The sequence below is a fragment of the Stegodyphus dumicola genome, chromosome 6, assembly GCF_044657685.1.
Source record: "Stegodyphus dumicola isolate Sdum_Otavi_A_Nest chromosome 6, ASM4465768v1".
Lineage (NCBI taxonomy): Eukaryota > Metazoa > Arthropoda > Arachnida > Araneae > Eresidae > Stegodyphus > Stegodyphus dumicola.
This window is the reverse complement of record NC_140773.1, coordinates 203,948,997-203,975,259: the sequence shown is the minus strand read 5'-3', so window position 1 is coordinate 203,975,259 and position 26,263 is coordinate 203,948,997. Positions and strand designations below refer to the sequence as shown.

At 35.1% G+C, this 26,263-nt stretch overlaps 1 protein-coding gene across 1 annotated transcript in view; it reads left to right on the top strand.

Annotated features, from left to right (window-relative positions):
- mTerf5 (mitochondrial transcription termination factor 5) overlaps positions 1-20,000 on the top strand; it is a 33,614-nt gene extending 13,614 nt beyond the window's left edge. The window contains exon 3 of the mRNA XM_035373736.2: positions 16,739-20,000. Coding sequence (XP_035229627.1) covers positions 16,739-17,566 — 828 coding nt within the window. The 3' untranslated portion in view covers positions 17,567-20,000. The remainder of the gene's footprint in view (positions 1-16,738) is intronic.
- The last annotated feature ends 6,263 nt before the right edge of the window (positions 20,001-26,263 follow it).

Sequence of the window (26,263 nt, the reverse complement as noted above, 5' to 3'; positions counted from 1 at the left end):
CCTTCATTCCTTCATTTATCCCAAGTTCCTATCCAGTACAGTAATTTATTCCAAAGTATATCATCATCTGTGCTATTGAATGCATTTCAAATGTTATATTTCTTAAAACATTTTGCTCTTAATCACTCAGTGATCATGAAATCTTTGTCCAGTTTGTTTGATCTATGCAGATATTGCAGTTTCTGAGCGCTTTAAACTACCTTGAAGGTGAATACCAATATGCACAATTTGCTATCGTTGAAGAATTAAATAATCTTTCTTAAAATCCTTGAATATTGTATTGGTAGAAAGATAAAGTGGTTGTAGCACAGTATCACCCTGTATAGACACTTATTTTATCAGTCTTTAAGATTTTTTGTATTTTATCTGTTGTAGGATAATTAAAACTATTAACCTCTTGTGCTGAAAAGATGTACCACATGCATCGAGATTTTTTTGTGTTAAAGCTGCCTGCAACATAATACACATGTTGATAGGCAGTTGTCATGAAAATAAGTTGACACCTCAGTTAATGTGGCATGTATGACTTATCAACTGAGATTGCTTGTTGACAGTTTCAGGCTGCATTGTATGACATGTGATTATTGCTATAGTATCTGTTACAGATGTACATATTTCAAGATGTAACTGTTCAGAACACAGAAGGATGTGTGTTTGTAACAAACTGCATTGTTTACAAATAAAGCAGTGGAGATATTTTCCAAAGAATATTTCATGCTCAGAAGCTAAAAAAAAAAAAAAGAAAAGAAAAGAAAAGAAAAATTGTAAAATAGGTAGAAAGGCAAAAAAATTGAATGAAACTAAGTGTAATTGCAAGGAAGTCCTTGTGGCACTATATATTTCAAACTATTTTGAGGTATACCAGATTGTACACTCCTCAGGGGTTCATTCTTTATGAGTAAAGGTGAGGCAATCCCGAGGTACCCTTGCCCTTCAAGCGATCACCCTCTTGGTAAGACAAGAGGCACGATCCTGAAGCCTTAGTGATCTTTTCCCCTTTCCTTTTAAACTCTCCTTATTTGTTTTCCATTTTTTTCTTTTGGGGATACGGTTATTTTGCTTAAAGATGTGTTATATTCACCTGAACTGAGACGAAATTTAATATCTGTACCTAGGGTGGATATCAATGGAGCGAGATTTTATGGTAAAAATGGGCAAATTAAAGTTACTGATGATGAGAATTCAACTTTGTACAAGGCTAAGTTGATAGGAAGTAACTATCATGTATTCCCGAAAATAATGAAAAAGGGGGGCAAATCTGTAAAATTTGAGGCATCCACAGTTCAGCATAATAATAGTGAATTATGGCATGGTCGGTTTGGTCATATAAATTATGATACTATTGTCAGGACTAGTAAGAGACATTCAGTTCGAGGTCTTCCTGTGTTAAAGCACTCACCTAATTTGTTTTGTGAACATTGCCAAATCAATAAGCAAAGACGAATCTCCTATAGACCCTTAGAAGGTATTCAAGCAAAGAGACCGCTTGAAAGGGTTTTTTCTGATGTATGGGGACCTATTAACATTCCAGGTAGGAATGGTGAACGTTATTTCGTTTCCTTTATTGACGAATATTCTCGTTACGTGGTAGTGTACCCCATTGTGGAGAAAAGTCAGGTGTTTGAAGTATTTGAAAGGCATATAGCACGTGCGGAAAGATCTTTGAACCTTAGATTGAAATACTTTAGGACTGACAATGGGCGAGAATATGATAATGATCAATTCAGGTCATATTGTAATAAAAATGGTGTAAAGCACGAATTTACAGATGTATATACCCCAGAACAGAATGGAGTTTGTGAGAGATTTAATCAGACAGCTCTCAATAATGTACGTGCAATCTTACACGATAGTGGAATGAGTTCCGAATTTTGGTCAGATGCAGTAATGTATTTTGCATATTCATTTAATAGAATCTGTCATAAGGGCCAAGATAGAACCCCATTCGAATTATACACTAAGCGGAAACCATCAGTACGTCATCTTAACGATTGGAACGATTGCCTATGTGGGAATTCCAAAGGCTAAAAGAAATTCTAAACTTGATCCAAAGGCAACAAAGGGCCGATTGATTGGGTACAGTGTACGAACAAAAGGGTACAAGATTTGGTTGGAAAATGAGCAAAAGGTAGTAGAAACCCTAAATGCTACTTTTAAAGAGTCAATTGGAATGCAGAAAAGTGGCAGTGGAGCTGCACTGGGCACCCTTCCTGATTTGGAATCTGAAGAAAAGGTAGAGTTCCAATCTACTGACACTCCAGTTGGCTATTTTCCTGAAATAGAGGAAAGAACCGATACCAATGTACCTTCTTCTACAATTGGCACTGATACTCAATCTACATTGAGACAAGTAACTTGGCTTCGTAAACCTGTTCCAAGGCCAGACGGCACTTGTACGGATGTGTATTATTTTGAGAGGGGGTCTAATCAAAGACTACGATCACCAAATGATGTAGAAAGGTATTGCACGGAACATAATATTCAGTATGATCCTACCTTGTTTGATTTCAAGGGAAGCAATACTTATAGTGGTGAAATCGACCCAACTGGTACTCCTTCAACGTCGTATACCCGAGATAGCTGACTAGATGTTTCAATTCCAAACACTTATAACCAGGCAATGAAATCTGCAGAAAAGCTTAAATGGATAGAGGCAATGGAAGAGGAAATGGCCAACATGCGAAAGCATAAGGTATGGCATCTTGTTCCACTTCCTAAAGACAAGACTCCACTAGGTTGCAGGTGGATTTTCAACATTAAACGTGACAAATTTGGAAACATTGTTCGTTTTAAAGCTCGTTTAGTGGCTCAGGGTTATCGGCAAATTAAATACGATACCTATGATGAAACCTACTCTCCTGTAGTCAACTTTTCAGTAATAAGGCTCTTTTTCTCCCTTTTAGTTGCACACCTTGGATGGGCAAATATACAATGTGACGTGAAAAGTGCCTATCTCTATGCTCCTTTATCAGAGGAAATTTTTATATGTCCCAACCTCAGGGTTTTGTAGAGCGAGATAAAGAAACTTTTGTATATCGTTTAGATAGAGCCTTGTATGGTTTGCATCAGAGTGGCCGATTATGATACTACGAGTTGGATAGAACACTATGTAACCTAGGGTTTATCAAGTTTGAGTGGTGTAATTGTGTCTATCGTTTTAAAGATTTTGTCATTCTGTTGGTTTATGTTGATGATATAGTTGTGTTTGGGAAAAGTGAAGTTCAGGCCAAAAGGATATTAAAAGTCCTGAGTTCACATTTTGATTTGAAAATTTTAGGTAAAACAAGAAAGCTTCTGAGTGTGGAGTTTGTATATGAGAACAATAGTGTTTTAATTCATCAGCAATTATATATAGAAGACATAGTTGATCGATTTAAGTCTTTTAAAATACAAATTACTTCCCTTCCAATAGTTAAAGGTGTGAAATACTCAAAGTCCCAGTACACAAGAAGAAACGACTGAAATGATGAATTATCCTTATAGAAATGTTTTGGGATGTCTCTCGTTTCTTTGCAATCGTACTCGTCTGGATATAGCTTATGCTGTTAATATATTTTCTCAATTCCAAAGCAATCCTGGTAAGTTTCACTAGGAAGGATTACTTAAACTGTTAGGGTATGTTTCCAATACCAGACAGCACAAACTCAAACTGGTATGGAAGGAACTGAAGCTCAATATATATTCAGATTCGGATTTTGCTTCAAGCAGGGATGATATGGTGTCTATTGGTGGACAAATAGCTTTGTTGGGAGAATCACCTGTATCTTGGCGTACATTTAAAGAAAGGGGAGTGAGTTTATCTACTATGGAGGCTGAATTTATCTCCATGACTGAATCAGCAAAAGAATTAGTTTGGTTTAAAAACATTTTGGATGAATGCATTCAGTTTAAAATTGCAAGTAACTATGTTTCGAGGCCAATATTGTTTGCTGATAATATGGCTGCTATATGTTTTACAAAATCACCCATTGAAAACTCAAGGACAAAACATATAGATGTGAAACTATTTTTCATTCGTGATCTATTGAACAGGGAAATTTTTGATTTAAAATATGTCCCAACTAAAGATAATCTGGCTGATCCCATGACAAAACCGCTGACTAACCATAACCTGATAAGATTTTGTGGAACAATTTTCCTATGAAATTTGTTTTTGTGTGTATTTAAATTAAGAGTTTTATTTATTTGAAACTAATATGTTATAAGTCATATTATGATGGATATTAGGTAAATGTAAAATTGTATAGTGTAGAATGTTGTATGAGTGACCAGGGCCCTGGGTAAAAGTATTGAGTGTGTGATCATATATATGTCTTTGTATTGTTCTGTAACATGTTGGACTTTCTTGCTACGATAAAATTTTTGAATAATGGGATAAGATTTTCCCAAAGAAAAATTTTCTTAAAAATTTCTGAATGAAATTGTGATATTTATTTATTCTTGTTTTGAATTTTGTAAAGATACTGGCATTCGGTTTTTATTTCAGGTCGGAGATGATGATGTGGGGGGCATTTGTTGGAAAACATAGCTTATTTTTAAACCTTTTACTGCATCATCTCTCCTCCTTGAAATGTTTATTTAGTTTAGTCCTTATTTTAATGTAATATAGTAGTTACTTCTACTTCTTTTTCTTGCTGCCACTGTTTGCATTGAGAATGAACTGTTTCAACCTAATTGAGATGCAAAAACGAAACATGATGTTACGTCATCTGAAAAGCCGATTCGTGCCGATAGCTGATTGGTTGCCGTGAGATGACGTCATTCCTACTTCTGCTATAAGTATTTCGCGTCGCTCTGGCTCACCCCTTCGCTTTTTTTTCCTGGGGGTGAATTCGATTTGGTAGTGCTGGCATGAGGTGTTGCTGTTGATTAAAGAAATTGTTCTTTCTGTCTACGGCGTTGTTTTTCCTGCGATTTTGTGAAGTAAGGGAAAACGACATTGCTCTCACTACTAAAGCTGATCGTGAGTTGCTGTCGTCTCTTCTTGATGTTCACGATAAGTATGTTTTCTTTATTCTTTTCGCCATTAGGTTAAAAGTTAGGATTCATACATATCATGGACAAGGAGGCGATTGAAAACCGTATCAAATCTGTGTGTGATCACAGAAATCTGGAAGTTACCTGCGATAACTTAGAAAAACTTAAGCAACTTATGCTTTCTGAGTTTCATGCTTATCAAAATTCATTTAATCCAAAAAATGCGACTGAAGTTCACTTAGCTCACGTCAATGCTATGGAAAAGGATATACAAATCTTAGGATTATACATTAATAAAATGAAACAAAAAGAAACCCTAAATAATCCAACAGAGGAAACAAATCAATCTGATATTACTGCTAGTCAAAAATCTAGAATCAAAAAGAAAACCACAATAGATAAAGAAGGATACATAACCCCTAAAAAACTCATAAAAGAACTCTATCAAATTCCGAAATTGAAGAACCAGCTCAAAAAAATAAATTCGAGGAACTAAACCCTGAAGACAATATGAAAGCAGAGGAAGGTGAATTTATTACACCAAACGAAAAAGCAGGACACATTCCCCCTATAGTCTTAGCAGACTTCACGGGGGATTGGGATAAGATGAAAGAAGATTTTGAAGAGCAATTAAATATAAAAAAATATCGTGGAAACCTAAGTGGAGGTACACTGACCATAAGAGTTTATGACTCGACCACTACCGCACAGTTACTGAATACCTAACTAAACTACTTATTCCTTTTCATACTTATAAACTCAACAGTGAAAAGCCTATCAAGGCAATAATTAAAAAACTTCCAAAAACAGCTAATATGGAACTAATCAAAAACGAAATTGCCCAAGAAGGTATCCCAATTCAAAAAATTCGACAAATAATTCACACTATTGAAGGAAAGAAAGTTCATCTTCCTATTTTTATAGCAGAATGTACTAGAAATAAAGAAGGTAAAAGAATATATGATCTAAAGAAACTCAGAGGTCTGGATGTCTTCATCGAGCCTTTTAAAGCTCGCCCTGGACCCGTGCAGTGCCATAAGTGCCAAAGGTACGGGCACACACGGGACAAATGTCACTATAAACCTTGCTGTTTAAAATGTGCAGAGCGTCATGAAACATTCACTTGTAAACAAACAAAATATGACAACAAACTCCCTGTCTGTGCCCTCTGTGGGCAAAATCACGTTTCTTCCTTCAAAGGTTGCAGTAAACATCCTTATAATGTTCAGAAGCAAATCGAAGAATCTAAAGCTTTCAAAGAAGAAAAGAAAAAAGAACAATTTAAATTTAACAAAAAGGATTTTCCTTCACTCCCTGAGAACAAACCAAAATATGCATGGAATACTTCAAAGGAAAATGAAAACACTAGTAAAACAGAAGACACAAACTCAAACCCACTTGGCTTTTTTGACTGGATAAAAATCCAATTCACTCAAGTTAAAGAATTCTTCCAGAAATTTAAAACAGCAAAAACAATATTAGACAAACTAGAGGTAGATATGGCGGCCTTCGAATATTTCTCAAATCTAAACTATGAATTTTAATCAAACTCATAGTCAAATAAATTTTATCTCAGCTACAAATAGCTTCTTAAAGATTTGTTACTATAATGCAAACGGCATCAGATACCAACAAGTGGAAATTTCAAATTTTCTTACTAGACATAACATTGATGTTATGCTAGTAAATGAAACCCATCTCCGCTCTTGCGACAAATTTAAAATACAAGGCTACCGCATCTACAGAAAAGACAGAAGACATAATAGAGGGGGAGGAAACGCAATTCTCATTAAAAACCATATCAAAACAGCCAAATATGATTTAAATCCCGCTTGTACTATAGAAAATGCTGCAGTACTTATCTATAGTGATTTTAGAGAACCTTTTCTTTTTATCTCCGTCTACAATCCCCCCTCCAGCAATCTTGATCTCAATAATCTGAAACTACTTACTGAAAATAACTACCCCACCTTAATAGTAGGTGATTTAAATGCTAAACAATCCTCTTGGAACTGTAGAGTCACAAATAGAAATGGAGAAAATTTAAGCAACTTCATCCACAATAGTAACATCAATCTCATTGCTCCCAATCACCCAACGCACTATACGCACAATGGACTAGGGGATATTTTAGATATAGTTTTGATGAAAAACTTCCTAATATTCCTAACCTTGATGTTCTCCCAGAACTTTCGTCTGACCATCTCCCTATAGTCTTCAACTTCTATGGATTTTATCCCCCTCTCCCTAAAGCTCATACAAAAGTTAATTGGTATATGGTTACCGAACAGCTAAATTCTGTTAACAGCAGAGCCACACTTCGTTATGACTGCGATATTGAGCTGGAAATCACCAGATTAAACTCCAAAATTCAAAACGCTATCAATAATGCTACCTATACAGTCAAGAATAAAAATCCCTATGGCATCCCAGAAGAAATTAAATCCCTTATACAAGAAAGAAATAGACTTAGAAAAAGATGGCATATTACTCGCAATCCTACTGAAAAACCTCATATTAATTATTTAAACAGAAAAATAAAAGAAGACATCGCCACCCATCGATCAAATTCGTGGGATAATTTCCTAGAAAACATGGATCTTTATCCAAACTCTGTTTGGAAAGTAGCTAAATCACTCAGAAATCTTTCACCCAATCAAATTCACCCCCTGTATCACATGGGCAAAATTCACCACTCCGAAGACTCCATAGCTGAAATTCATGCAAAAAAATTAGAAAACATTTTTAAACAACATGAAAATAAAAATTCTGATCACGAAAAAGATATTAATTACTCTGTCAATAGCATCCTCAACAGTCCCAGCATTAATTTTTTTACACGTGCATCTCCAAACGAAGTTCAGCAAATTATTAAAAAATTAAAGAAGCGCAAAGCTAAAGGATATCACATGATTTCTAATGAAGCGTTGCAAGCTTTACCTAGAAGATGCATAGTCTTAATTACAAATATTTTTAATGCTTGTATTAGACTCAGCTACTTTCCATCGCAGTGGAAACATTCGATCGTTGTAACGATCCCCAAACCAGGAAAAGATCCAAAGCTAGCAAAAAATTACAGACCCATCAGTCTTCTGCGAGCGCTTGGAAAAGTTTTCGAACAAGTACTTAGTGCTCGGCTCACCAATCAGAACCTACTCAGAACGCCTTAATCTAATAGACAAGCATCAATTTGGATTCCGCAAAGGCCACAATACCACACATCAAATATTAAATTTAGTTGAATTTATTGCCCAAGAATTTACAAAAAAGAACGGAGTAGCGGCATGCTTCCTCGATTTCGAAAAAGCTTTCGATCGAGTGTGGCATGCTGGCTTACTTCATAAGCTATCTAACTTCCTTTTACCAAACAGCTTTATTAAGCTTATGCATTCTTATTTTAAACATCGTACTTTTCAAGTGCGCTGTGGTGAAGCAATCTCTTCAAAAAAAGTGATTTACAGTGGAGTAGCTCAAGGCAGTGTTTTAGGACCGAAGCTTTTTACAATATTCATAAATGATATGCCTCTACCTTTTCATTCTAATATACTCAAATATGCCGACGACACAGTCATTCTCACCAGTTCACGAAGTCCAAATAATGCTTTAGAGAAACTTCAGCTCCAAGTCAACATTATTAACAAATTTTGTCAAGACTGGAAAATCAAACTAAATACTGATAAATGCTGCGTAGTTCTCTTTCGCAGATACAGAAAAAATATCCCAGTGAATATAAATATCCGACTCAATAACCAAGATATTCCTGTTGCCAACTCCTATAAATATTTAGGTGTCTATATTGACAAAACCCTAAATTTCAAAGATCATATTCAATATGTTACAAATAAGGCTAACGCTGGTTTCATTGATCTCTACTCATTAATTGGAAGAAACTCTAAGTTAAACCTCCATACCAAGAAAAATATCTACATCTCACTTATTCAACCAATAATACTCTATGCAGTTTCAGCCTGGGCTACTGCCCGAAAAATAGGCAGACAAAAATTAAATGTACTTCAAAACAAAATCTTACATAGCAGTGAACGCACCCTGGTTCGTGCGAAATTCTCAAATTCACAAAGACCTGGATATCAATCCAATTCACGACCAAATCCTAATTTCTGCACACAACTTCTTTGAAGATATGAGAAATTCTCCCTATGAAGCTATTAAATCGCTTACAGACTATGACCCTACTATTGAGAACGTAGTGAAAAGACCTCGAACGATCCACCACAATTCTAAGTGGTGGTAGTGTATATAATGTATAAAAAAAAAAAAAAATACTATTCCTTTGCAGTTACTATTCAAGAAAGATGAACTTTGCAAAATTAGGACTTTATTTTTCATCGATGAATTCTTCGTTTTACTACTTATTTAACCAAGATTTTTACTTTTTATTTTTACTATTTTGTATCGTGTGTTTTAAAATCAAAGTTCATGGTAACACCAAGTGCTTACTCTCACTCATTAGACCTAGTGAGCTACATGACCTCATTTTCACCTTTTACAGTTTCCTATTCATTTAATGATTATATCGCAAGTTTAGAAGATTTTCAAGTGTTTCAAAAGACATAAGACTCTTAAATTCACAAGTAGATGTTGCTTTTACTATGTTCGAACTTTATTTATTGCCAAAAACTACAAAAACTTCATTTTTCGAACTCTGACTCCTCGACCAATCTAAATGCCGGACTCTGATCACGTGTTTCTGCTCTTCTTGACTCACGCAGAAGCTTAGACTTTCATTTCGCTTCTCGCCACCATTTATGTATATAATCACCCATGCTATGCCATGATATGCAATTTAGCAAAACTTATTTTATGAGTTCTCTCATTTAATGATCTCGCCTTTGGGCGCGGTGTATTTTAAATACACCTCTTAAATTTTTAACTTTATGGCCTATGGTAAAATGATAATATACTGGTAAGAGCTCCTAGTAGCTAAAGCCAGCAGTAAAGATATGATCCAAGATCCAAGCTCACCCCTTCTAGTTCCTGCTTTCCCGGCACTTGAGTGAGCGGTTTCCAGCCCCTTCAGAAGGATGCATGCAGTCCGGTGATTAAAGTGCCTTGGTTCCGGTTTGTGGGATGATTGTTCCAGATTAAAGTTCTTTGGTTCCAGAGGCTACCATGTGAGTGACTGCCGTGGACAGCATCCATGTTCTTCAATAAAGGCGGCAATTAAAAATACATGAACGGCGATTCCTTCTGCAAACGGAGTTAGGCCGGTTTTAAGTGTTTTCAAGAACTTCATTTAAATTTTCAGGTGTTTTTCTTGACCATTGATTATGGACTTATTAAATGTGTAGCCAGATTCAATTTTAGGCCGCATAATTACTGTTTAGGACTTTTTGTTTGTATAGAATGCCAGTGTTTTGGAGACCAGGTAAAAATATTTGATGAATGATGGTTATATTATATTTTTCCTAAGACTCTAATATTGTTGACATTTATTTTCTGTGTTTTTATTCTTTATTATATTGTTAATAAATTGGTTAAGTTCAAAATCTTTTATTGTCTTCAATGTCTGCACAACATATCTCGGGGAGCTTTTATTGCTACTACTGCTAAATGTTTAATCTCTTTAAACCTTAAACTTTGCTTTAGCATCAGAATTAAAGAGAAAGTATTATCACATAAAATGAAGCAACTTAAATAACTTACATTGAAAGAAATGTTTAATAAAGTAAACAAATAAATATTAAGCTTTTTTTTTTTTTTTTTTTTTTTTTTTTGTTGTTGTAAATTTTGATACCCTTTAGATCATAATTGTTTTTTATTTCATAAATTACGGTTTCATGTTTTTAATTTTAGAATTTCTGCATGCCATCTTATGAGATTTAAACTGATGATCTATAATCCGGAAAAATCGATAATCCGGAATCGCCGAAGTCCCGGCGAGCCCGGATTAACGACTTTTGACTGTACTACAAGAGATCATCTACAAAAAAACTTTTCTTGAGCTTAAAAATAAATACAGTACTTATTACTCAATAAATACAGTACTTATTACTCAATAAATGCTGTTGGATCAAAAGAAACTAGTTATGTTGGTACATAATTAATGATCATATGGAGGGTAGGTAATTGCATGAAGCCTGCACAGTTTTTGCTTTGGCACTAACTGCTGTGTTTTATGCCCTTTATATATATCTAATTTATGCCAGAAAAATTTTGTAATTTAGACCAATTTTTATAGTGTGCTGAAAGTTTTAGAAGCATGTTCGGTCACTTAGAATCCTGTAAATGTAGATTTAAAGAGATGTGGGTAGAATATTTCTTTACTGTTGTGTTCCAGGACATGTGGGATAAAAGGCAATGAGTTTGTAGACATCACAGCAAAGTGTAAAATGGTGCTGTCTGCTCATCCCTTTCAGTGATATCTGTGGAGTTATGAAGTAGAAAATTCTGAAAAAATGCCAATGACTGTCAAATGATCTGGTGAATAATAAGCTGAAATGCATAAAGCTATTTTGGAATACTGGTAGGCAAGTAGAAGCTATAAGAAGGAGGTTCTTCTAACATGCCTCCAAATTGATCACTACCCATAAATATCTTTTAAATGCCGAGAATGTACCTGTTTCAACAATTTTCAAGAATCTGAATATATTTATGGATCCTACCTATGAATGATCAAGTACAAAAGAAAGGAAGCATTCACTAGTTTCCAGGCAAATATCATATTAATCCGTTTCCAGAGAAGAAACTGCTAGCTAGTTTTTGTGTTTAATAAACAAGCTTCCATATTCTTAGATGATCAGGTTTGAATCTTTATTTGACATTTCTTCAATCATATCACACAAACTTATATGATTATTCTAGTCTATTGTGGTGCAGTTTGGCATATGGAACAATTTTTCACATTGTTTATATTTTTCTCAGCATTGTTAAGTTGATGACATTTATCTCTCACCAGAAAGGATTATCTCTCACTACGTTAAATATTTATGTGTAGTTGATGAATATGTACCAAAAGTACATAAATCCTTTGCTCAAGACTAAGTGGACAAGTATGGAAAAATATTACATTACATTGAAACAATAAGTACAGCTGTATGAGTTCATTAGCCTGCAAGGGCCTGAACTTTAAAATATGAAGGGACTGTCATCTCTCTGTCTATACATATATACAGTACTAAGTCCGTAATTCTCACTTGTCGGGATTCCGGATTATAGATCATCAAATTAAAACTGGTAAGATGGCATGCAGAAATTATACAATTAAAAATATGAAACTATAATTTATGAAATAAAGAGCAATTGTGATCTAAAGGGTATCAAAATTTACCAAAAAAAAGTGCAATATTTATTTATTTACTTTATTAAGCATTTCTTTCAATGTAAGTTGTTTAAGTTGCTTTGTTTTTTGTGCTAATACTTTCTCTTTAATTCTATAAACAGACATAATTTCTTGTTCAATTACAAAGTTCCACTATTCAAATCCTGTAATTGCTGTGTTGAGAATACCGACTAACTTGTCAATCGAAATTTTTTCGTTTTCAATAACCTCTCTTGTCACTTTCTTCACTATCAGAAGCGGTATTTTCTGGATCGAGAACCATACTACAGATTTTGCCGTCCGTTAATTGATTGATGATTGAGTCATTGTCGTCGCAATGAAAAACTTCTGTTTTATCATCTTCATTTATTACCACTTCTCCACATTTCTTTACAAAATCCAATAACTGGAAAAAATTCATCTTTAGTTTGTAATGTCCGAAAATCTTCAAATTTGTAGTTATCTTCATAGTGTTCACCATGAAATATGGTAGCTGGCCATAAATTATGCCAAGCATCTTTTAACGTATTTGGAGACATATCCTCCCACGATCTTGTGATGCCCCACACAGCAGATTTTATGCTAAAAAATTTCAAAAAGTTTTGAATAGTCTTGCCATTGTTCAAGAAATTTAACATAGATTTTTAAAAATGCTACTTTATATTTGCATTTCAGTGCGTGCACTATTCTCATATCCATAGGCTGAATGATAGACGTACAATTTGGAGAGAAGAATAATACGGATACATTATCTTTCATTAAAACTTTAAGTGAAGTATGCGCCGAACAGTTGTCAACAATCAGGACTATCTTTGAGTCGTGAGGTAAACCAACCGAATTTAAATGTCTTCGAGCCTTGGGTATAAAATGATTTTCAAACCAATCATTCATCAACGCTTGTGTCATCCATGCTCTTTTATTTGCGCGATATATAACGGGGAAAATCGTTACTCCTTTAAATGCTCGAGGTCGTGCATGTTTTCCGATTACGAAAAATTTGCACTTGTGCGTTCCTGCAGCATTTGCGCACGCTAAAATTGTTAGTCTCGCTTTGGAATCTTTGACACCAGTTGGAGCTTTTCCTGTAGAGGTTGCCAAGGTATTTTGCAGTACATATTGCCAGAAAAGACCAGTTTCATCAGCGTTGTAAATCTGTTCTGGAGATAATTGTTCACTAGTAATGAGTTCAATGAATTCATTTGCAAATTGTTCAGCAGCTTCAGTATCAGTTAAAGCTTTTCTGTTATTCATTGCAAGTGGGGTGTTGGAATCCTTAAAAAATTCAAAAAGTTCCTTTTCTTTTTGCTTATGTCATAAACAGTTGACTTTCCAATGTCATACTCCTTGCATAATTTTGAGACAGATATGCCTTTACCCGTTTTTTGCAGCAATTCCACTTTTTGTTTGATGGACATCGAAACATGCTTTCGCTTTGTAGATCGTTAGGCAGCTCCAGAATTGGAAACTCTTTTTGACATAATCGAAAGTTCGAGCTTAATTTTTATAAAATTGCTCTAACAGTCTGCAAAAAAATAATAAACTGGATTCAATTAGAAGATTAAGGAACGGCGCAATCTGCAACATTAACTGAAATGCCTTAGAATCACTAAAGATAATTTTAGCCTAGCATATACTGTCCATTATACATTAACACATTGACTGCCAATCATGCACTAGCGCATGATGTTTTGTTATCAGCAAGGAGCCAATCATGCGCCAGTGCGTGATGTGGGGTGATGTCTCTGCAGCTAGTCACGCGCTTGTACGGGAAAATCGTATACTTGTTATTCATTCTCCAGTTCATTTGGCATTGCATGCAGGGTATTTCTTCTGGTATTGGCATGGAGTGAAAATTAGAAACTACGTATAAATAATCGTGGTTTCGAAATAATTGTTTTATTTTTTATTGAAAAAATAATCTTTTAGTATGAGTTATAGAGATGATAGTGCAGGGCCTTCGCGCCCAAAAAAAAGAAAAGTTCAATATGAAAAGGCTCTTATGGATGATGAAATAGCAAATTTGTTGGCTGAGCTATCTGATGAGTACCCAAGCAATTTTAGTTATGACAGTGACGAAGAATTTGTTCCTCTGACTGGTACCTATGATATTTCGGATTCTGATGATGATGAAGAACGAATTGTGCAAGAGGCTGCATGTCAGCAGGATGATTCAACTATTGCGGAAAACGTTATTTGGGAAAACAATTCAACATCAATGAAAAAATTTCCTTTCATAAAATCCGAGTGTTTGCACCAACCTGTTTCAAGTAACAATCCTATAGATTTCTTTCGTCATTTTTTCACTGATGGTATCTTGGAAGAAATAGTTGCTGAAACTAATGATTATGCTCAAAAAATACTTTTTCGCAAGGAAAAAAAAGAAACATTCTCGCATCAATGCTTGGAAGAACACCATAAAAGAGGAACTCTTGATATTTGTGGGATTGATCATACATATGGGAACTAAATGAATCAACCGTATACAAGATTACTGGAAAACAGATTGACTGTTTGGTTTATGTGTATTTTCAGAAAATATGAGCAGGAATTGGTTTTTGTTGTTACTGAGGGCATTGCACTTCGCAAAAATCCCAGATCAGAATACAGAGCTTCCAAAGGATCGACTGTATAAAGTAAGAGATATGGTGAATTTGTTCATCGTACGAGTATCTGAAATATATTACCCAGGGCATGAGATTAGTTATGGTATTGTGGCATGGACGGCTTATATTCAGACAGTATATGCCAAATAAACATCACAAATATGGTATCAAGTTGTACATGATCACAACCCCTGATGGTATGGTTCTGAAATTTGTGATATATACAGGCATGTTGGATAATTCTGGTGGAAAAGAACATGCAAAAAAAGTCGTTATGAATTTGCACGAGGGAATGTTGGATGTAGGACATAGCATATTTATGGACAATTATTATAACAGCTATGAACTGTCAAAATGTCTTGCTGATAGGAAAACTCATTGCACTGGGACAATCAGAAAGAACAGAAAGACATTTCCAAAAGTGGTAAACGAAAAAAAAAAAAACTGAAGAAAGGGCAAACTGTAGCAAAACTGTAGCAAAGTATGCTAATGGTGTGATGATTGCAAAGTGGCAGGATAAGAGTCACTTACATTTCCAATGAATATAAAAATAATATGGCAGAAATAACAAGCAAAAGAGGTGAAAGTTAATTGAAACCTCTACCTATAATTCAATATAATAAATTTATGGCCTTTATTGATAAGCAAGATCAGATGTTTGCTTATTATCCTTGTGAGAGAAAAATAATTAGGTGGCCCACGAAAATATTTGTGCATATTTTGCAAATAATGATGAACAATTTCCACTTTATCTATAATAAGTATTCCAATGAAAATGCATCAATGTATGACTACCGTTTATCCATGATAGAAGTTTACTGAAACAGCCATCTGTTCTTCCTGCTCCTGTAAGTCATCAGTCTGAATCTAAATATGTGCTGAGTACTCGGGAAGAAAAAAAAGAAGGAAAAATTCCAAGAAAGCAATGCAAAAGTTGCTATTCCCAAGGGAAATGTAAAGATACAATATATGTTTGCAAATTTTGTGAAGGATCTCCCGGGTACTGCTTAGATTAGTCAAAGATAATACACAAATAACATTCTAGATGTATCTGTATAATGTCTTTGTAATTGTCTTGTTATAAATTCCTTTGTAATTTGTATAATTGTCTGTAATACATATTGATATAAAAATAATGTGTACTGTCACTTATTTTTCTTATTTAAATTTATTTTTTACATTCCACGTGCCAGCGCATAATGTGGCATTTGGGGAAAATTTTGACATGTAGTGCGAATCACGCACTGGCACGTAATTAAAAAATTCTTTAATAAAAGGCTTAAATAATACTTAGGTATCACATAATTATCTTTTATTAGGGTTTTTAAATCATATTTCTTATAATAAGTATGTTGGCATCTGGATACAGTTTACTTCCATATGGGTGGCAATAACTATCAATCTAACTTTAGTGACTGGCAGTCAATGTGTTAAATGCACATGCGTAAAGCATACCAAAAAAAAAGGTTTGTGGCTTTGAGGTCCAGATTATAGATCATTCCGGATAATGGACGTCCAGATTACGGACTTTGTACTGTATATATATTCAAAGTAACATAATCTGAGCTTTGTTATTACATCAGCCCATTATTGTCATTGTTGTAACATTATATATTATTTTAATAGCAGTAATATTTTTGCTAGTTCTTATTATCTGTCAATGCCATAGTTATTATCTGCATTCCCTCTTTTAAGGTAGGGCTATTTTTTTGCCTTCCTGTTTCTTAAGCAAGGAGTACATTGTGCAGAAAAATATTTGAAACAAATTTTTATGTATCTCTTATTATGAAGTAATGAATGTATATTTTGAATTGGTGTCACTTTAGAAAATACTGTGCAAAAGATGTACATTATTTTTTTTTTTTTTTCCCCTCCTTAGGTTACTCAAGCACCTAATTTACTTTCTTTACATCATGAATCTGTAGATTACTTTCTTTCTGAAATGCCTGAAATTTTAGGTGTGAATACTCTGGATGTGGCAAAAAGAGTGCCGATCCTTTTGAGACGACCGGTTGATTCTGTTCAAAAACTGGAAAGTGTTTTGCAAGATTTCCAAATTACAGATAAGCAGATTTTGTCTTGTCCGAAAGTTTTCATTTTCACCCCTAATACTGTTCAACAGCGTTTAGAAACTTTATGTAATTCAAAAGACTTTTCCATTCTGAAACCATACAGAAAATTTTTATGGTTAGTTTATTACTATAACAATTTGAATCTCAGGTTACAAGCAATGAAAACTTTTGATGTGCCATGCTGTATAACTATGTTTACTCTTTCTAAGTCCAGTTTTGATAGGTATCTTTGTGAAGGAAGGTACAAAACAAACATAAATGATGTATCTTTGTACCTTGCTGAAGTACTGGGCTGCACTGAAAAAGACATTCAAGATAATCTGTGCTTATACCCTCACCGTGAAAATTCATCATTAGCAAATTGTTCCAAAGTGGTCGACTTTCTTCTAGATCGTGGTATAACAAAGAAGCAATTGTTGAATGGATTAGGAGTAATTTTTTATGATGTGGAAACTGTCAAAGCTTATTTTAAAGATTTAGAAAATCACCCAGCATATCAACCTTTTCCAGAGTGGCTTGCTCATTTTAATTTAGTTCAATTACTCATATATTCTATGGAAGTAGATGCTGGCTTTAGTGGCAGTATAATGAAAACTGCTTTAGATGAGCCTGAACAATTAGCTTCATCTGGTTAACTGTTATATGAAGAAATGATGTTTTTTTCTGTTATATGAAGAAAATATTCATTAGTGAAACTGTGATCTCTAGTGGCATTCAATACATTTTATTAGTTTAGATTAGCAGAATAAGACCCCTATCACACATGCATTTGTTTCATACGATTAACTGTTTTGGCCAATTTTTCTGCCTGGTTTACTATTGAAAGAAAGACATGCGGTTTTTTTTGTTCCTTTAAAAAAAAAATTGCAAGTTGTTCATTTTCAACCAATCAGCTATCAACACCTTTGTAATGGAGAACCAGTTTCCCCTTTACATGTTAACCCCAAAGTGATCTGTGGTGATTGGCTGTTGTGGCAAAGCAGAAAAATTGTTCCAAACAGTTGCTCTTCTAAAACAAATGGATGAGTAATAGCAGCCTAAGTGATATTAGCCATAAATATTTTTAAAGTGCAAATTATTGTCATAATTGAAAATAGTGAAAGTCTTTGTACAGTCAAAATCGTTAATCCGGACTTGTCGCGACTTCCGGATACGATTCCGGATTATAGATCATCAGTTTAAATCTCGTAAGATGGCAAGCAGAAATTCTAAAATTAAAAATATGAAACTGTAATTTATGAAATAAAGAACAATTATGATCTAAAGGGTGTCAAAATTTACAAAAAAAAACCTTAATATTTATTTGTTTACTTTATTAAACATTTCTTTCAATGTAAGTTGCTTCGTTTTATGTGATAATACTTTCTCTTTAATTCTATAAACAGACACGATTTCTTGTTCAGTTACAAAGTTCCGCTGTTCAAGTCCTGTTAATTATTGTGCCGAGAATACTGACTAACTTGTCAATCGAAATTTTTTCGTTTTCACTAATCTCTCTGTCACATTCTTCATGTCTTTATCCATTTTTTGCAGCAATTCCACTTTTTGTTTGATGGACATCGAAACATACTTTCGTTTTGTACGATCCTTTGGGAGCTCCAGAAACAGAAATTCTATTTGACATAATCGAAAGTTCAAGTTTACTTTTATAAAATTGCTCTTACAGTCTGCAAAAAATAATAAACCGGATCCAATTCGAAGATTAAGGAACAACGCAATCTTCAACATTAACTGAAATAGATAATTTTAGCTTATACCGTCCGTTATACATTAAACGTTGCGTTGTTCCTTAATCTTCGAATTGGATGCGGCTTATTATTTTTTGCAGACTGTAAGAGCAATTTTATAAAAGTAAACTTGAACTTTCGATTATGTCAAATAGAATTTCCGATGCTGGAGCTCCCAAAGGATCTACAAAACGAAAGTATGTTTTGATGTCCATCAAACAAAAAGTGGAATTGCTGCAAAAAATGGATAAAGACATGAAGAAGGTGACAGAGAGGTTAGTGAGAACGAAAAAATTTCGATTGACAAGTTAGTCGGTATTCTCGGCATAATAATTACGGGACTTGAACAGCGGAACTTTGTAAATGAACAAGAAATTATGTCTGTTTATAGAATTAAAGAGAAAGTATTATCACATAAAACGAAGCAACTTAAACAACTTACATTGAAAGAAATGCTTAATAAAGTAAACAAATAAATATTAATTTTTTTTTTTTTTTTTTTTTTTTTTTGTAAATTTTGATACTTTTTAGATCATAATTGTTCTTTATTTCATAAATTATGGTTTCATATTTTTAATTTTAGAATTTCTGCTTATTAATTATTAATTAAACGCGCACACGAAAGCGTATTCTGCATTTGCACACACGCATATGCACAGTCGTAAAGGTCTTACGCACACGCGTAAACGCCTATGCGCATGTGTCAAAGCGGTGCATGCGCAGAAAGTTTTTAGCTTTGAGGTCCGGATTGTAGATCATTCCGGATTATGGGTGTCCGAATTAACGGCTTTTGACTGTATAATGTAAAAAAAGAATACAATTCTTATTCTGTAAACACATGTGATATCATGAAAAGAAGTTCTATTTTATTTTAACATAGTATGTTATTTTAATTAAAACATATTTAACTCTTTTCATTTTGTTGCTAGATTAAATTTACGGTCTGTATCTATATATTGGTTCTGGCATTCCTTTATGCTAAGTTTTGTGTGTGTGTTTGTTTGTTCTGCATAAGGAGTAGTATATCTTAAAGTTTTAGGTATATGTAATAAATAATATGTGCATACTGTTTTATTTTTCCTAATTAAATAATAAAAGTATGTAATGGAATATTAGCTAATAACTACTGTAGTTTAATAGTTTTGGTTAGTTTAGTAGTTATTATAGTTTAATAATTTTGGTTGAATTTTTTTTTTTTTTTTTCTGTTGTTGTTCTTGTCAGTCAATGAGCTTATTTTTCTTTTAACTTTCAACCAATTTTGAGGATAAAAATTTGTAAATTCCACCTTATGTAATTCTGAAATAAAATATTTGATTGCTAAAAAGATTTTGTTATGAAATTGTATATTTTGCACACAACATTGGATCTGCTATTGAAATTTCCACTACAGTCTCTAAAGTGAAGACAGAAAATAAGGGTATCATAATCCCACAGGCTTTAAACATTCAACAAGGCAAGTCAAAAAAGAATGTTATCAGGATAATGAGCTGCAATGTGTGTGAATTAAGTCAGAATGTTAAATAAAAGTATGATATAAGCCCCTATTGGCTGAATGAATGCAGTATAGTGCACAACAGAAAGATATACAAAAAGAATACTAAATAATGTAATGTCAAGAATAAATACAATGTGAAAAATCTATATACATAAATCCTAGGAAATTTAAGAAAAATATACACAATATACACTCAAGAGCCAAAATATTATGACCAGCCCTACATTTTGCGATGAACGTGCCTGGATGACGTGGAAGGCACATGATCAGGTGGAAGTGGTATTTAACTGCTGCTGGAGAGTCTGAAGAATCATTCTTTCACTTACTTCTGTGTGTGATGGGAAAGGATGTGGATCTAAATGACTTTGATAGAGGGCAGATTGTAATGGCTCGAAGGCTCAGAGCAAGTATTTCCGAAACTGCACGACTCGTGGGTTGTTCGCAATATACAGTAGTACGTATGAAAAGTGGATGAATGACAGTGAAACCAGCAGTCGACGACATGGTGTTGGACGTCCACATGCTATCAAAGGAAAAGGTCATCGGAGACTCTCTCGCATGGTGAAGCAAAACCGGAGCCAGACAGTGGCTCAGCTGACAGCCGAATACAGTGCAGGGTCAAGTAGAAAAGTATCGTAGCACAGTGTTCAGCGGACACTGTTGAATATGGGGCTATGCAGCAAACATCCTACTCGTGTGCCTTTGCTGACCAAGCGTCATCGCCAACTGGGCCTGCGCTGGGCCCGGGAACATTGCGACTGGTCCATGGATCAGTGAGAGAGAGTTGCCTGGTCAGATGAATCACAGTTTGTCATTCATCACGCCGATGGCCGTGTCAGGATACGCCTTCTTCCAGGCGAACAGTTGCTCCCTCAATGCACAGTAGGTCATACACAGGCTGGTGGTGGCAGTATTATGCTCTGGGGGACGTTCTCTTGGGCGTCTCTGGGACTCGTGGTTGTGGTAGAGCAGACCATGAATGCTACAGGGTATCTGAACATCATTGCGGACCAGTTGCACACTTACATGGCCTCTGTTTTTCCAGCTGGAAATGGAATGTTCCAACAGGACAATGCCCCGTGTCACAATGCTACAATTGTGTTGGAGTGGTTCCAGGAACATGATGCTGATTTCCAGTTAATGTCCTGGCCGCCTAACTCACCAGATTTCAATCCGTTAGAACACATTTGGGATGTCATGGGACAGGGAAAAGTGGACGGAGCACCAGAACTTCGTCAGTGACTTTTACAGGTGTTGCTCCGCCGCACTACTGTACCCCGCTGGGCTTTTAGTTGGCCCGCATCGGATGCTAGCCTACCAAGACATTTACATAGTAATTTTACATTAATATTAGACTTACGTATTGAATATACAATTACAAAGACATAGTATACAATTATTGCAAAGAAATTAACCTATTAACAAAAGTTGGATTATGGCAGATTGAAATAACATAATTACTTCGAACATACATGCAAACTTTCATTGTACATTGTACTTCATACAAACAATATATTTACATTAGTATATCTAGTTACATCGAATTAAAATAAACATCATTTTAAGGAGCTAATTGAAGATTTTTTTTTTTTTTTTTTTTTCGTGTGTGCATTTTATCATACTTAGTTGAATTACTAAGGCGAATTCTCTTATTAATACATTTCCTTTCATTTTTTTAACTTGTTACACACAAATGCATCAGCACTGAAGTCTTACATTATTATTTTTGTAAATTAATGTATCATAAATACAGAAAATATACATTAGAAAATCACATAATACTTACATTTACACTAATATATCTAATAGAGTCGTATATTATTTACATTATATTTTAATTAATGATTTAATTATTACACTAATACAGTCCAAATTCTTAATGTAACTATTTTATAAAAACTATTTATACCATATTTAGCCTGTTTCAGACACTTGCAATATTTCTGAAATCTTGCATTATTTTTGCAAGTTGTAGAATAAGAGGTATTTATACAGATGCGATAGCATCTTGACATATGTCTTCTCTTTTATATGCAAAAAGTTTCTTCATAATCAAGAAACCTTTTGTTGTAAATGAGGTATCGTTAGCATGCATTTAATGTACTCAGGCGTAATTTGTGACCTTCCTTTGCAGTGTAGCTCTTTTGTGAGCTGGCACTTGAAAATATAGTGCTCTGGGTCTCCCTTTTCCCCACATACGCACTTGTCTGAATCGCTCAAATTTCGTGCAAAGTAGTACGTGGGGAAAGGACCATGTCCAGATAAGAATATGTTGATGAAGAAGTTATAAGAGATTGGATCATATGTGGGTTTCTTGTAGAAGTTGAAAAGCCTTCTACCTACTTCTGCATTTTCTCATTCAGTTTCCCATTTTTTTAATGTAATTTTTTTCAACATATGTTTCATATACGATTTAGGGAATGGGACATTGATTGGAGGTAGAGATGGGTCTTGAGCTGCATTTTTAGCAAGCGCATCTGCCCTTTCATTTTGGGCTTGTCCAGCATGCGCTTTTACCCACTTTATTTTTATAGATGTTCTCTTGCGCTGTGATAATAAATCGTAGATATCTTGCACTATTGATGATTTGTTTCTTGCATCATCGACAGCTTTAATTGCCGCTTGGCTATCACTGTAGATGGTAACATATGTTAGATGCTTTTGATGAGACCACAGAATAGCGTGTTTTATGGCTGAAAGCTCAGCTTGGAAAACGCTGTTGTTGTTCCTTAGGTGTCCTTTCCATTCTGTTGTTTCTTGTTCTGAGAGGAGTGCAAAGAATGCGCATCCTACTTCTTCGTTTAACTTTGACCCATCTGTGTACACGACTGGAAATGAAGGTACACTGAGGGTGTCTTCTTTTGTAGATATTCTGAGTTTTGCATGTACTGCAGGGTGTCTTAGGTAAGGATTTCGTGGCTGTTCAAAATCAAGGGGGCACAGGTTTTGATCTTCTACCTCTATGTTTTCCTTGAGGTGGAATAACGTGGCTAAGTCTGCATCTTCTTTTGCTTTCAGGTGGAGGGGTGGGATTCCTGTTAATACACAGAGAGCTGCCGTTGAGGTAGTTCTGTATGCTTTTGCTATTTGTAAGAGGAAGGGGCGTTGGATCGAAGCTAAGAGTCTTTTCTTTTTCACTGTCATAGGGTGAGTCTATGCTGATGCCCCGTAGAGGATTATTTTTTCGATCACGGTATTATAGAGAATGTTTTGCATCCTCGACTTGAGGCCCCATGTTGTGCCTTGCATCCTCGCGAGGGCTCTAGAAATAGTTTGGGTCTTCTTCCGAATTTCCATGAGGTGTGGGATCCAAGAAAACTTTTGATCAATTTTCAATCCAAGAAATTTGATTTCTTTTGAGATCTTGATTCTTCTATTATTGATTTTAATGCAAGGTAGCCTTTGTAGCGATTTGTCCGGTTTTGGAAATAAAATATGTGATTTAGACTCTGAAATTATTAGTTTTTGATTGACGCAGAGGGAATGGAATATGGAGAGAGTCTCGTTACTATTCTTTTCTAGTATGTCTCTTGAATGCCCATTTGTTACAAAGGCCACATCGTCGGCAAAGGCGATGAGCTTTGTATGGTCCGGCCACTTGTAGGAGGTGATATAATTGAAGGTGATGTTCCACAGGTCTGCACTTAGACAAGAACCCTGTGAACAGCCCCTCGTTATTCTTCTTTCTACTATACAGTTGTTGCTGATGATTATCGTTGCTCTGTTTGTTAGGAAACTATTCGTTAGCTTGAATATGTTCTGAGGGCATTTAATGTTGCGCAAGGCTTCAAGGATACCAGGCCACCACACGGAGTCAAACGCATTTTTGAGATCCATGCAGAGTACTGCTGTATGGAGAGCTGAAGATTTATTCCTACGGATCTGCTCTTGAAGTTCTATCGCATGTAATGTAGATTTGAGAGGTCTGAAGCCGTATTGGTTGGGGCTTATGGTTTCGTTTTTCTCTAAGTGGTGGCGTAATCTGCCCATTCACGTTCCAGAAGTTTACCTATTGCAGGTAAGAGGTTGATTGGTCTGAAGGCTTCTGGATCCGTAGGATCTTTATTATTTTTCTTGAATAGTATTGTTTGTCCCTGTTTGAGACAATTCGGGAAGACATAAAATTTGAGGCAGAGGTTTAGTAGTTTGTGGAACAGAAAAGGCATTGCGTGGTGAATTATCTTAATAATCCTGTTGTCTAATCCGTCAGGTCCCGGAGCTTTATTATTCGGAAGATACTTAATAATTTTTGAAATTTCTTGTGAGTGGAATTCCACATCGTCTGGCGTATTTGGAGCGGTATTATTGTATCTAATATCGGAATGTGAGTGGCCATCATCTTCTGCGTTATCTTTTAGGAAGACAACATCTAGAATATTGTTGAGAATCTTTTCAGTGGCATTACCAAGCTGGCTGTTATGTGAGAGTTGATCTCTCGAAAGACCGATATGTGCGGGACTAAAAACTTTACTTGTAGCCGCTGGCCGTACGTATCTTTATTACTACAGCAGTAATTCTTCCAGCTGCTTAATTTTGCTTCAGTTATTTTCTTTTTGTAATTTGCCAATTGTTGCTTGTATTTTATCCATATTTCCATTTTCAACCCTTCCGGAGCACTTTTCATTTTTCTACGAAGGGCCCTTGTATGTTGCTTTTCACGTCTTAATTCCTTTGTCCACCAGTTAGTCTTCGTAATCTTGTTGTTGTTACGGAGTTTAAATGTGTTGGTCGCTGTCTCCTGTATTGTTTTGATAATTGTTTCCATTAAATCATGGACTGCATCGGGTGATGTGCATTTATCTATAAGTTTCTCCGCATACTGAAGACATGTGGAGATTTTTCTTCCAAATTGCTTTGCTTTTTGCTTTGAGATTGAAAATCTTCTTAATTTGAGGTCGGGGATTTCTTCTGATAATTCAAATGAAATGTAGTTATGATCTGAGTGGATTGGATCATCAAGAACTTTCCATTCTTGTATTTTATTGGAGATACTCAATGTTGACAGTGTCAAGTCCGGCCATCCTTTACCATTTGTTGTTTCAAATGTAGGAGTGTCTGAAGAGAGGTTATGTATATACAGATTGTGTGTAGCAATAAAGTCGGCTAGTGTATGTCCTCTATTATCTGTATTATTGTAATGCCACATTTGATGGTGAGCATTGAAGTCACCTGTAATCACGTGCTGTGATCTTCTGAGATTACTAAAGATATTTTCTAATGTGTGGAGATTCGGCCCCATATCCTCTCGTGGTGAGCAGTAAATGGAAGTAATTAATAGCTGTTCTGATTTACAATTAATACTTATCGTCATCACATCTCTATGGCTTAATATAATTGTAGGGGACCATTTGGTATTGGTGACTATAATACTGGCACGTGGGTTAACTAGAGGATCCTTTTCAGTAGATTAAAATATTTGCCAGTGAAGGGGAAGGCATCTAACTTCACCTTTTACGCAATACGGCTCAGTAATGCAAATTACATCATGATTGTTATTTTCAGTTACTTCACTAAGTTGTTCTGACGCCTTTTTTCCTCTGCCTAAGTTTATTTGAAGAATTCTAAGCTTGTCCTGTGAGGCGAATTATTGTGTAAAATTGTCGTAAACAGTTGAGATTGGGGAATTGAAAGGGCGGCGGTAGTATTTGATGGATTCATGTACACAAAGGGAAGTTTAAATTAACTTAAAAGAAACTAGGTAGTAAGCTAACTATTCTTCTTGCTTTGATGTGTAAACTGCAGCAGCTTTAATTTTTGAGATTTCCCTCTGATATAATGGGCATTTGGGGGAGAATGCAGCATGTGAAGTATTGATGTAGGTTCCATATGTGCAGTTGAACAGTTTACAGTTGATACAATCCGGTACGTCTTCTTTGCAATTCCTTATGGAGTGAGGTCCGCCACAGAAAGCGCAATAAGTCCTAAATTTGCATGCACTACCAGAATGTGAGAAATCTTGGCATCTGTAGCATCTCCTCACTCCGTAGAATTCTGCGATTGGGAGAATGCTCCAATTAATTATAATTTTCCTACGTTCAATACATTTTGATAGAGTACGAGGGGAGCATTCGAGAACCCACTTAATGGTGTTTGGGTTTTTGCCTTTTGT